The sequence below is a fragment of the Esox lucius genome, chromosome 6, assembly GCF_011004845.1.
Source record: "Esox lucius isolate fEsoLuc1 chromosome 6, fEsoLuc1.pri, whole genome shotgun sequence".
Lineage (NCBI taxonomy): Eukaryota > Metazoa > Chordata > Actinopteri > Esociformes > Esocidae > Esox > Esox lucius.
Window position 1 is genome coordinate 23,448,602 of NC_047574.1, and position 13,595 is coordinate 23,462,196.

Genomic DNA, 13,595 nt, shown 5'->3' on the forward strand with positions numbered 1-13,595 from the left:
CAGACAACATTCTCTTAAACATGTTAATTTCCAACCAACCCGAGGGGGCCCTCTCAAATGTCTCCTCCTTGTTAAAGGTAGTGTGTCACAGTGAGACATGGGTGCAGACTCTGTAGGGCTCTATGGGGAATTCAGTTGAAACTCTACAGTTGTGTTACATGTATGAACCCCTTGGCTGGAATCCCTTTGAGGATGAATGTCATAAAGCCCATGTGGAACTGCCGACGCTGAATGTTACAAACACACGTACAGGCGCTGTGTCAGAACAAACAGATGTGTGTACGCGCGCGCGCGCGCACACACTCCCCTTCTGTACACTGTGCGTCTGCTGTGACGGAATGTTACACACACACACACACCCTTCTGTAAACTGTGTGTCTGCTGTGACAGGTCCTGAGGACGCTGTTGCTCACGCCGGTCGGAGCTCACCTTACTAACGAGTCTGTGTGTGAGATCATGCAGTCGTGTTTTCGCATCTGCTTTGAGATGCGCCTCAGCGGTGAGTTTGCTCTCTTTTTAATTCTTTCCGCTGATGGGTACCTGAAAGTAAAATATTCACCTAGTTCACATACTTTGTTAGAAAGCCACTCTAAGCTGTATTTTATGAAGCTTTTCCAGGATGGGGGAGAAAAAAAATTGACTCAGAAGTGATTCCCACGTTTAGCTTTCACGCCCTTAGGGTGTTCATCACGCCAGCGTAATGTTTAGATGATCTCTACCGCTCAACTCCAAGTCTCAGTCATTCCACACATTCAGCCCTTCACCAACCCCCCTGGCCTCCCTCCCTTAGTCCCTGAGATTTGCTTTAATAAAATGCACTGGTAATCCAGGCCAAACATAGACAGACGGGAGGTCCCAGTCTGACCTCTCTTCTCAGGCCCTCCAGGCTCTGATGGCACCTGTCCTGTTTGTTTTGCCTTCTCCACAGAGCTCCTGAGGAAATCAGCCGAACACACACTGGTGGACATGGTGCAGCTGCTGTTCTCCAGGTGAGGGGTGGTGGCGTGGCTGGTTGGGTGGGTGGGTAGGTGGATACATTTGTGTGTGTGTGTGTGTGTGTGTGTGTGTGTGGATGGATGGATTTGTGGGTGGGTTGGTCTGTCTGTGTGTGTGTGTGTGGGTGGGTGGGTGGATAAATTGATTTGGGTGGATGTGTAGGTGGGTGGATGAATGGATTTGTGGGTGGGTGGGTGGGTGGATGAATGGATTTTTGGAGTGAGTGGGTGGGTTGGTGGATCGGTTGGTCTGTGGATGTATGTGTGTGTGTGCTGGTCGATGTGTGTGCACTCCAAGCCCATTCTTCCCGACTGTACACTTGGCACAAAACCCTTCAGGAAATGAACTTCCAGTTTCTCTGTAGAGACCCTTTTCAATTTGGATATTGGATTAGAGTGCCTACCCAGAAACCATTGGGAGGGAAAGGTGTGAGGTTAGGGTTTACTGCTGTGCTCTGTGTAAATGATAAATGTGTTATTCATACAAGTTGCTTCATAATTAGTGTGGGACTTTGTACTCTGAATATCATTTCTCCAACTGAAAATCCCTGTCCTAGTGATCCGAACTGGGCGCCGTTGCTTCTGTAAACCCTGCGAAAGCACCAATGGTCCTGATGGAAGATTTGACCAATATTAAGTCAGTTTGATAAGTAGTGATGATGGAGTAATTCCTGGCAAGTTATTGTAAGTCATTGCCCCCTAATTTCCCTCAGCATTCAGAGGTGAACCGGGTGCTGATTCACTAATGCGTTGACACGATTCTCTACAGACTTGATCGTGGCGAGGCAGAACGCCCCGTCGCTCCTCGGCCCCTCTCCCAGAGGCCTGTGCATTAGACTTCCAGTCACATCGTCTCACAGACGAGGGGATGAGCCTGCGGAGCGCCAGACTGAATGATCTGCATATAGATGGAGAGATGCGTCTCCCTTATAAACACACACACAGAATTAGCATGGCCAGTAATCCCGCAAAAAAAAAAAAAAACGATCTGAAATTCAGACGGAATAGAGTCGTCTCATTCCCTAAATGTATTATGGCCCCCCCTGCCTCGCCATTGCAAGAGCAAACAGAGCTCAAATCAAAGTCACGGTGTAATTCCCTGTCTTGGAGGCGCGTGAACCTCAGACAAGGCTATTTGATGCAGGATTTGTTAAAGGAATGTGGTATCATCGTCACGATGAAGCCGTTGATATCAGCAAGTCGCCAGCAGGACAGTCTTTGTCCATTAGTGTTGGCGTTGGAAGTTCAGCGCTGTGCCCCGTAGCAGCGTATCAGATGTTTTACAGCACTGTTTATTAGTTTGTGGCATATTGAAATAGGAAAGAATGACGGCAGTTGCTGTTGAAGTAGGTGTCTGTGGTGGAAAGACGTCGGCCGTATTCTAAGAACTGCCTTCTGTCACTCCTACGTAGAAGTACATTAAGAATGTCAATCGCAAGCACCAGTTTTCCATGGCCCACGCTGACCCCTTATTGTGGCATTTTTTCTGTCCTCTTTTATTGCCATGTGTAGACTATAATGGTAGAGCCTTGGAAACTAAACCTGCGGTTATGGGTTATATTTATTGTGACAACTGATGGCTACAACTATCAGAAAGCTGGTCTGAAAATCAGCTTAAATGGTTACAGGAAATTGGTTTAAAATGTAATAAAGAAATGGTGTTTATTAATATTATAATCCTGTCTATTTATTGTTATTTTATGACAAAATAGATTTTTTGTATTACATTAGTAATTGAATCAGATAAAACATTTAACATTTACTCTAAATCTCTAAAACATCTCTACATTTTTTTAAATAGGCTTCCTACAAGTGGAGACCAGCAAAATGTCCTCATATTGAAACATTTCCATTTGCTTTTTATTTTTGTGTATGCCTGAACTATAGTAATATGTGTGTACACACACGCCCATGCAGGCTCTTCATTTATTGGCTGGCCTGCACACTCTTGTCCACAGCGTCTTCCATAATAAAGATGAGAGCCTTGGGCTGCCTCCCAGGCAGGCCATAATGAACAGCGGATCTCATCGAGTGTTCAGGAGGAGGCTTAGATCGCCTGCTGAAAGCATTAAGGATGTTAATCTGTTGGACCCACAGATCATCCAATAATCTAGCTTGCAAGACAACACCATTAATGCCGAGTTAACGTTGGAGGCCCCGTCCCACTCCTGCTCTGGTTGTGTGCGCACGCGCGTTCCTGTCAGCCTGTGACATCTCATTCGCCGCAAATCCCAAGAGTCCACAGAGCAGAGGGCTCTCAGACAATGTGTGATGAGTACAGAGCATTACGCTGCGCCGCTCGTCTCATCCAGCCACTGAGACGCTCGTCACCTGGCTCGGGAATGAAGACGTGGGGCCCTAAGAGACAGATTGCCTCTCTAAGCCAGGTGGCTCCGATGCATTGTTTTGTGTTGGTGGTTATTTACCTGGAGTTTTAGTTAGTCGACCAAAAACCTTGTAAAGCTGGCATCCTAATTTTTACAGGACAAAGCACTCACCCCTCATTGGTTTTGGTAATAAGCTGAGGGATATAAAATGACTCTACTATTAAACTAGTAAACGGCTATGATGGCAGGTCCTGGCTGTCCATGATATTATCATTGTAACCATGTTCTAAAGCCCTATAGCAAGGTTAATCACCACTGTTACTGGAGATCTATTGTCCTGTGGGGGTTTGTTTACCTTTAAGAAATTGTCAACTGTCAACTCAATGTTTCTCTTTTGTTGTCTGCAAGGATTTGGGATTTAATTTAATGCTTTGATTTAACAATTAACAAAAAAGGTCCCTGCTTGGATACTGATAAACAATGTGGCCTTAAAAGGTCATGTGCTCTTATAATCTTCACCTGGCACTGCCAGCAGAGGACTCAACACCCCACAAAGCTTTTCTACATTTCAGCTTGACTAGGAGTTCTTTTCAAGCCACTGTGCTTACATTTCTTGTTGCTTGGCTTTTCGGTTGCGTATTTTTTTTTAAACAACTGCTACTCTGACAACTGCTGATGTAAAAAAGGCTTTAAAAGCTGTGATTGACATGAGGTTACTCTAGACATGGTGTGTTCAGTGTTTGGCCGTTCAGAGCAGTTTCCATGTTAGTCTAAATGGTGGTATTCAAGCAGTGCCCTTGGTGATATATAGGTTCCTAGGGCTTACAGCCATCGGTGTTCTCCTGCATATTCATCATCCCGGATGACATGAAAGTGACTCATCCTTATATATCCTCTGCCAACGGACGGAAAGGCTTCGTTGGCGTGGATATCAGGTTTCCTGTCGCCTCACGGTGGCTCATTAATGAATTACCTTGGATTGACATCAAAGGTTGACAAGGCTCAGGAACTTAAGGCAGCGGAGGGGACGCGCGCCACAGTTTACCAGATGATTCATTTGTCCCTTCTTTTTTCCCCCAGACTACCCCAATTTAAAGAGGAGGCCAAAAGTTTTGTGGGTGCCAACATGAAGAAGGTAAGCTGGGACTGTCTAGATGTTGAATGTGCTCTTTACAGTATGTCTGGCTTTGGCTCACATGCTTGCAGTCGCTCCCTCTCCTCTTCCCCTGTTCTTCTGTTACTGTCATCCCCGTAGCGCTTGGAATAATAATGTTACTCTGCAGGGACGGCCATTGCAACAGCACCTCTTTTTGTCTGACTTCGAAGTGCATGATGTAATCAACAGTTTGTTTTTTGACTGGCCCCCAAAAGTGTTTTTACATGTGAATTATACCATACCTTGCAGTATTACAGCTGGACTCCCAGTATATGCCCTCACTCCCTCCCACTGTGTCAATCCATCGTTTTCGTGTGCTTTTCCAAATATCACCGCCGTCTCATCACATCCTGCCTCTTATATTTTATTGTCTGGGTTGAATTTCTTCTTTTCAGAATGCACATTCGCCTGTGTTCCTTTCCCACAGATCCCGTTGTGTATCCTGGACACACAGGATCTTATTTGTCCTGAGCAGCCTAAAAACACCAATCAGAGAGGCTTAGAGAGGGTACTTCATACGAACCACTTCTATTGGCTCTTGGCTCTTTGCTAATGCATTACAGTGTGCCCGAGGTGGAATGTATTTCTGAAGTGAATGCATGAGGATGTATTTTAGGGATTTGTCAGCTTTTTCATCGGTTTCCTTTAGTTTTAAGAATTCACAGCACACATTTAAAAAAATTATAAACACATTACAACATATAAAGACATTTCATTATTTTGTGGTTCAATGTTATTTATTATACCATTAAATTCAACTTAGATTTTACAAAGGAAAATAAATGTTAATGGTTTCAGGTGTTTCGTCAAAATAAGTTACCTCCGTTTTTAATTTCATACCCATTTTATGTTGGTATATCGCAAATTCAGGTGGGTTTGTGGCTTGGATTAAACATTTAACTGACAGTTTTACTTTTAGTGCTTACAATGGTATGAGGTCTGACACTTGTTTCTCAATCATACCCCCTCAACTGCCACAAACACCAGCATAAATAATTGATGGCAACCAGAATTGTCAACCTAGAGCATTTCCATAATAATGCCTGACCTTTTGTCTGATTGCCTGACTTTGTCATATCATCGAAATCTGGCATTTTCAAAATGACGCTGACTGCCTTAAGTGTGGTGACAACCAGCACTTAAAACGCAACATTTACCAAGGTCCCAACCCTATTCTTGTTTATCCTTCAGTTACAACATTTCAAAAAAAAATTCTAAGAAACGATGCTTTCCGAGTTCATGGATTTCGCGCAATTTCTTTATTTTCTGAAATACATAAATGCCTTTTAATGCACAAAATGATCCACCTGCACAAAACATGACATCCTGCATCTGTAGACAGATTGCTCAACGCAGTATTTAAAAAAAAAATAAAACCTATAAATATTAAAGTGGGTGTGGACTGGCATAAATGTATATTATTCAGTCAGGAATATTTACATATTAACTCCGTTTGGTAAACACTGTCAAAAGTCAACATATGCAAAAGCATCACCTACACGCTGGTGTTAGAACGAAGCGTTTATCCATTGACCTGTTTCAGTCAGTTAGGACATGTGGTACCAGCGCTTAAGGTCTTCAGTCTTGATAACCCAATTCAAATATCGGACTCTATTGGCATGATTTTGACTAAAATTGGGTGAAGTTGTCGTAGAGATCCATCAGTGTTAAAATGAAAGTGATTGGCCAAGTCGGGGGGAGATCATGTTTACTGTTTGCAAGGTCTTAAATATCTCTGCATTGAGCCTTTCACTCTCCTAAACCACCCCCCTGTCCCAAACAAGCCCCGGGGTGGGGGGGTTGCATGCTGCTGTGTTTGGATGCCCCCCTCCCCATGCATCACTGACTGAGTCTGTTGTCTGCCTGCTGCTGCTGACATGTCGCCCATCACTAATCATGGGCACCTGCCCCCTTCTCTCCTGAGGCTTACAATATCTTGTGGAAAAACAAACGTGTGCAGGTAAGGAGATGACTCTAGTGACTCAGTTGGTGAATGACCATCCCCCCCCCCACCCCCCATTTTGAACCCTCTAACTGCCCACTTCTCAAGATTCATACATGAAGCCCAAGGGCCAGGGTCATTTTTGTATACCTTGAGGTCTCTACCATACAGATGTAGATTCATTTATGTATTTATTTAGTAGGTGGAATTGGGAAGTACACAGACATACCCTTGCCATTATTTGTTTCGTGGTTGATTACATTTCTTTGTGTTGAAGCAAATTTTTGACCTTGTTGTATTCTCTTTTTACACCCTCATACATGTATTGTCACTTGTAGTTTGGTTGAGTTTTGTGCTGTCTGGGCGTTTGTAGAGAAAGATGGAGCATGTGTAGACATTTGTTATGGGTGACTGTCGTGTTTTTCAGATGCCTGTCTTTCACTTTCTCTTTTTAGACTTAGAGATGGGCACTGTTCAAATATGTGAAAGGATCCTATGGCCTTTAAAAGCCCAACCTGATACACCACTGTCGTCTGTACAGTCTGATCATATTAACACCCCTAGCCAGAAATACATCCAGAGATTGTGTGTGTGTGTACTGAATGTGTTTTACTGTTTTCAGCTGAAGATGCGTGCCGGTGGGATGAGTGAGTCGTCAAAGTGGAAGAAGCAGAAGCGCTCACCCCGCCCCCCCCGCCACATGGTTCGGAGCGCCACCGGCGGCTTGGACCAGCCCACCCTTAGCAACAACAACCTCTCGGGTGAGACCCCGTCTTCTGTCAAGGTTTTGTGATTAGATCATCATTGTTTAATTTGTAAAAAATAAATATTAAAGATTAAACAGATAAACATAACAGGGTATAAAGTAAAGAACCAAATCGACCGTGTAGCAATATATATGCAAGGCAGATCATTGACCAAACATATCAATGAATGCCTCTCCATAACATTTATAACAAATGCTTCTTTGGTAAATACCAGCTTAGAGCAGTTGTTCCTACTCTGGTCCTTAAGTACCCCCAACAGTATCCAATTTTGTTGTAACTCCTGACAAACATACCATTCAACACAGTGAGGGACTGATAATGAGTTGACATGTTGAACTCAGGTTTGTTTGTCTGGGGCTGGAAATAAAATGTGATCTGTTGGGGATTCTGGAGGGGGATCCACTGGGTTGGAGAAACCGATTTGGTCCAAAGGCTGGAACGATGAATTGAGTGGCAATGTCTGGAGAGGCGATCTTTAACAACAGAAATTTTACGTGGCTCTGTTTGTGCCAGGCGGAGTCCCGTTCATCGAGCAGGGCAGTTTGTCTGTCTCGGACAGTGTGGCCTCCTCCATGTCCAGCCCCACAGACAGTGGCCTGGAGACCTGCTCCAAGGCCACCTCCAGAGAGGACCTGACTGACCTGGACCAGAGCAGCTCGGCTTCCACCACCCCCGGCATGGCCCCTTCGCCCTCAACAGAACCTGGACACCTGGACTCTCAGGTGGGCACTGGGTGACAGAAATCGTCCGTCTTATGTTTCTTTCGCGGTTTTGAATCTCGCCGATGTTCATCCGCTGATGTTTCTGTGTCTCGTCCCAGACTGAGGGGAGACCGGTGGAACGTGCCCAGTCAGCGTCCGTGGAGTCCATCCCCGAGGTCCTGGAGGACCGGGACTCTGTGGCCGAGCAGTCGGACTCCGCCTCGGTACATGACATGGACTACGTCAACCCCAGAGGCGTCCGCTTCACGCCGCAGCAAACGCAGAGAGATGGTGAGGATGGTGAGCCCTCCGAACAATCAGCAGCCGTATTCACTTTTGGGTTTCCCCACGCATTACTTCCCACTGTCTCCTTTTTATATCTGGTTCCACCCTACGTTCCCTAGGTGGCCACCTTGAATCAGTTCCCACCTGTCATGTTCTTTGCTGTCCCACCCAGGCGCGGCTCTTGTCCCCTACGGCCTGCCCTGCCTGCGGGAGCTCTTCCGCTTCCTCATCTCGTTGACCAACCCCCATGACCGACACAACACGGACGCCATGATGCACATGGGCCTCCAGCTGCTGACCGTGGCCCTCGAGGCGGCCCACATCGCCCCCTATCAGTCGCTGCTCTGCCTGGTCAAAGACGAACTCTGCAGACACCTCTTCCAGGTACCGTGCTTCCCAGGCTTGTGGAGTGGTTCAGGTCTACTTGGTACAACGTGACTAAAGGTGTTTTTTCCCATCTCAGCTGCTAACTGTGGACCGTCTGAACCTCTACGCCGCCTCCCTGCGAGCGTGCTTCTTACTCTTCGAGAGCATGCGAGAACATTTGAAGTTTCAGCTTGAGGTATTTGGAGTGTTTATTTTGCTTCGGTCATTGTCCCGTTGGTTCACTTACTAATGACTAGTTTAACGTGACCGCGTGCTCATCCACATAAGCCAAATGAACACTGACCTTCCTCTCTCCGTCTGCACAGATGTACCTGAAGAAGCTGATGGACATCATCACGTCGGAGAACTTGAAGATGCCTTATGAGATGAAGGAGATGGCGCTGGAGGCCCTGGTGCAGCTCTTGAGGATCCCCAGCTTTGTCACAGAGCTCTACATCAACCACGACTGTGATTTCTACTGTTCCAACCTGTTTGAGGACCTCACCAAGCTGCTTTCCAAGGTGGGTCCTGGGCGCGCCTACGCTTTTGCCACGTTTGGCCACATGATCACTCTGACATCTTTGGATTTTATCGACTTGTAGTCTGCATTAGTGTCCAGTTCAGTCAAGGCCTTAACTTTTTTCCGATGCATTTCACCGTGTCCCATGCTGTTAACGGTCGGGGTAACATTGTTCCTTGTTGACCTACGTCTTGTTTGTGTCACGGTCTTGTAGAATGCCTTCCCTGTGTCTGGACAACTCTACACAACCCACCTCCTCTCACTAGAGGCCCTTCTGACTGTGATTGACAGCACAGAGGCCCACTGCCAGGCCAAGGTGCTAAACAACACCGCACAACAGGACCAATCAACAGAAACCATGTTGGCGGAAGGGGTAGATTTAACCAGTGATAGTACGGAGACAACCACAGGTATAGTATGTTTCTCTCAAATGTTAGATATTTTAATTATAATTGTTGGTTGTGATCAGCCATTATGACACCTATGTTGATAAAAATGTGTAAATTAACTTCTGGTGCTACAGTACTCACATTTTGATACTCATCATAAACCATATTGTTAGAGAACCTTTTGCCCAAACCTATGTGCTACATTTTTGTTATTACATTTATGACTAATAAGGTTCTCCAGCACACAGCTTTGACCTACAACGGTTGTATCAGATGCATAGAGTTGGATAGTCATTCCTATTGTTCTGGCTGTAGAAGCCAGCGGTCCAAATGTTGCAGAGGCTGACAGCGTGCCTCTGCCACCCACCAGCGGACACCTGATGGCGGAGAAGATGACACTGGGCAGGCAAGACCAGGACGACACAGAACCAGGTTGGTTTCATTCAGATAACCGGTAGTCCAGTCTCCTCAAGCGCTGGGTTAGAATTATGGTCCTTAAGGGCTTCAACGTCTTATTGGTTGTTTTTTGAGGTTTTAGGGTGGGTGTCTGTAAAGCCACTTTGTGACAACTGTTGATTATAAAACTGAATTTATTGAATGCATTTCGTTGATAAAAATGGAATTGAAAGTTAAGTGTGTTTTCATTTTTTTCAGCTGAGAAGAAAGAAATTAAAATACCACAGCGCTTTTCCTGTTGTTTACCCGATTCTCAAGAACTGTTGGAAATCAGAAATAGAAAGAAGGTATGTTTTATGAATTTGTTGTTTTTTAAAACCTTATGCTACATGGTAGGTAATTGTCTGCCACATGTACAGTATCTCAGACTTTTACATAAATCAGGCATTGAAGCTAGTGACTTTTTAAAGTGTAGCAGCGTCATTTCACGTCACAAAATGGCCCACTTTTTGTACTTGCAGCCGCATTGCAAGCAGTGTGTCTTCCAAAGACATGTGGCTGTGTTCACCTGATTCCTGATCTCCAGGCGTGGCTATGAGCCCAAGTGACACTCCGGTCAAGTCAATGTATTTCTGTTTTGTTTTGTCTAGCTTTTGAACAGCGGCACAGAGCAGTTCAACCAAAAGCCTAAGAAGGGCATCCAGTTCCTGCAGGAAAAGGGTCTTCTTAGCAGCCCCATGGACAACAATGAGGTGGCCCAGTGGCTCCGTGAGAATCCCCGCCTCGACAAGAAGCAGATCGGAGAGTTCATCAGTGACCGCCGGCACATGGAGCTTCTGGACAGCTTTGTCAAGTAGGAGCCCCGCCTTCATGATGTCTTTCAACGTACATTACAAACAGTTTGCTTTTTTTGGATCTAAATTGTTTATACTAGAAGTGGGGGAAAAAAGACAGTGAACACTAATAGTTGATTAGTCATCAATCCTACAAAATTGCACAGACAAATGCTGTACACAAATGTTTCTAATTGTTAAAATGCCCTAACAGGAAATGTAAGCGCATATATACCCAGGACCAGTCAGTTTGGACATACCTACTCATTCAAAGGAATTACTTAAGTTTTACTATTTCCCACTTTGTAGAATAATAGTGACAACATCCAAACTATGAAATAACACATTGTTATTGCAAAGGGATATAGTTCATAGGTTTGTTGTCTTCACTATTATTTTACATTGGGGGAAATATTTAAACTGAAGAAATACCCTTGAATAAGAAGGTGTCCAAACTTTTCACTGGTAGTACACACACACACATGATTTATATGATTGTATAGTTAGTGCATTGTTCTCATTGTCACATGTCCATGTGCAGTACATTCACCTTCCAGGGGTTACGTATCGATGAAGCTCTGCGTCTGTACCTGGAGGCCTTCAGACTGCCCGGAGAGGCTCCAGTCATCCACAGGCTTCTGGAAACCTTCACAGACACTTGGCATGTAAGTCCTCTCCAGACCGGCCTGGAAGGCTCACTCTCTCCCTCGCTCTCGCTCTTGCTTTCACTCACTTTTTCCATGGCCGACTGTCCCTGTTGTAATTACGTCCGGTGGAAAGACGACCCAGATTTGAATCAAGGACAGGGACGTTGTTGCTCATGTAATTAGGCGAAGAGGAAAATGTCGTGGTCCCAGTGGCCAGGCTGACATAACCTCCTGTTTATCCAGGGCAGGGGGACAGAATCAGGGGGGGGGGGCTCCTTAAATAACAGGGGGTCGTCCTTGTGACCTGGAAGGTATTCCTAGTATTGTCTTTACATAGTCTCTCTCCATACACACAATCGCCTTCAATGAGTTCACTCAGTTATTCTTACACCCCACGTGTCTCTTTCCACTATTCAGTAGGACAAACATCGATGTTTAGATGCTATGTCATAGGTAGTTATTGATGATTGTACTGAACTGTACCTGAAATAGTACTTGGATGTCAGCTGTTGATGTATATATGGATGGAGGCTTAAGTTGTTTTCTTCCTCTCTCTCTTTGTGTGGGTGTGTGTGTAGAAAGTGAACGGCTCTCCCTTCATGACCAACGATGCAGGCTTTGCCTTGGCCTACGCGGTCATCATGCTCAACACGGACCAGCACAACCACAACGTTCGCAAGCAGAACATTCCCATGACCGTTGAGGTGAACACACAATTCTCCCGGTTAAGAAATGGCTATGGCTAAAGGATTACATTTGTCACTTGTTGTTGGTAGGTTGAACTTAAGGCAAATACTCTAGTGAGCGAAAGGATGAATTATATTGCTTTAGTAAAATAACAATAGATTGGTTTAGTTCCTGTACGCCATCCACTATATTAGTTTATTTAGAATGGGAAGATTTGCCGACATGTATTAACATCAAGGAAAGGGAAGCAAATATTTTCCAACATGCCATGGCCGAATAGCGGCGTTACTGAAGATGGACCTGCCCGCATGTGCTGGTTCTGACACCGATCACCCCTGCTGATGGCTCTGATGGCACGTAGAGATGGATCCCCCCAGGGACCTGGTTAAGACCCTTTTAGACACCCTGCATTAGTCTGCTGCCCTGGTTGTTTCAGAGCCTCTGATGGTAAAGGCTGACCTCCTGCAACAGCTGGGCCCAGTGGTGGTCTGTGGGATGAGCTCACCGTGCTTTGTCATGTGAACAGGCGGTGGCAGTTGGGGGAGGGAGCTTTGGGGCGGGAGGACACGGGAGTGAGAGTGGGGGTGGGGGGCGTCCTGGCTCCTTCTCTCTGTGTGAGTGACAGCGCCTGAAGACAAAACACAAGCCCCAGGGGCAGGCTTCTGAGGAGAGTGTGGGTGGGCAACACACACACACACACACACACCTACACAACTGTGTTTATAGTATTCCAAGTCGATCCCAGAGCTCGTTTGGACTACCATCTCCCAATGAGAGCTAATTTCTTAGTGACCTTACATTGCTGGGAGGGCAGTGAAATTCCAACCGTTTCGGTCGCCGTTCATCCGTGTTAAAATGGAACCCAGGGCACGCTGGCATTAGTCTGACAAGCACCCGCTCTGAATTCAACTATCAGCGAAAGCATAGCGCAGCTTTGTGACTCCCCAGCAGATCAGTCAGTGTGGAACGGCTCTGCCCACTCGGGCTGTCAGTCCCATGATGACTTGGCTGGCAGCACGGCCAGCTGCTTTGTGTCTGCGGCAGCTATTGTTGCCGCCGTCTGCTCCGCTCCGGGATGGTTGGCCGGGGGGTGGGGGTGGGGGGGTTGACACAGTCCTGAGCCGTGGCCCCCGAGACACTGGCTGTGTTTATTTCTCTGTCTGTCCATCTCACTGCAAAGCATCTCGGGTTTCCCCTCCAGTTTACCTGCCATTAGCCAAAGGGCTGGGCCAACCAGGAGCCCTGATTCGATCAGTCAGCACCGAGCGGATGTGTTTATTTGCTGTGGCTCTTGGCTCTCGATCCTGTTTGACTAACATCACCGTATTAAGTGACACATGTGTTGGTCAAGCTCCTTTTGGCCCCTGACCCATTAATTGTTGGATGCTTAAGTAGCCAGAGCGTTGTGTGCCGAAGGACTGGACGCCAGGTTAACTGTTCTCGTTCCACTGTGATTTATGGCCTGGGGTTTTGGTATTTGTATTGATCGGGCTGAAGTCAAATAAATATGTTCTTAAAATATGTACAAGCTATGATGAAATTGTTCTGGAGTTTTGCTGCGAATACAGGCAACTGGCACTAAAT

At 45.9% G+C, this 13,595-nt stretch overlaps 1 protein-coding gene across 7 annotated transcripts in view; it reads left to right on the plus strand.

Annotated features, from left to right (window-relative positions):
- Nucleotides 1-13,595, plus strand: part of gbf1 (golgi brefeldin A resistant guanine nucleotide exchange factor 1) — an 80,470-nt gene that overhangs the window by 49,225 nt on the left and 17,650 nt on the right. For 2 of the 7 annotated variants that reach the window (XM_034292933.1, XM_034292935.1), the window contains exons 6-21: nucleotides 391-499; nucleotides 929-989; nucleotides 4,403-4,457; nucleotides 6,403-6,438; nucleotides 7,043-7,181; nucleotides 7,701-7,909; nucleotides 8,008-8,188; nucleotides 8,346-8,557; nucleotides 8,637-8,735; nucleotides 8,866-9,060; nucleotides 9,274-9,469; nucleotides 9,764-9,880; nucleotides 10,103-10,191; nucleotides 10,495-10,697; nucleotides 11,219-11,342; nucleotides 11,903-12,028. In XM_034292933.1, coding sequence (XP_034148824.1) covers nucleotides 391-499; nucleotides 929-989; nucleotides 4,403-4,457; nucleotides 6,403-6,438; nucleotides 7,043-7,181; nucleotides 7,701-7,909; nucleotides 8,008-8,188; nucleotides 8,346-8,557; nucleotides 8,637-8,735; nucleotides 8,866-9,060; nucleotides 9,274-9,469; nucleotides 9,764-9,880; nucleotides 10,103-10,191; nucleotides 10,495-10,697; nucleotides 11,219-11,342; nucleotides 11,903-12,028 — 2,151 coding nt within the window. The remainder of the gene's footprint in view (nucleotides 1-390; nucleotides 500-928; nucleotides 990-4,402; nucleotides 4,458-6,402; nucleotides 6,439-7,042; nucleotides 7,182-7,700; nucleotides 7,910-8,007; nucleotides 8,189-8,345; nucleotides 8,558-8,636; nucleotides 8,736-8,865; nucleotides 9,061-9,273; nucleotides 9,470-9,763; nucleotides 9,881-10,102; nucleotides 10,192-10,494; nucleotides 10,698-11,218; nucleotides 11,343-11,902; nucleotides 12,029-13,595) is intronic. The other 5 variants (XM_010870272.5, XM_010870277.5, XM_034292936.1 and 2 more) reach the window with 4 other exon arrangements.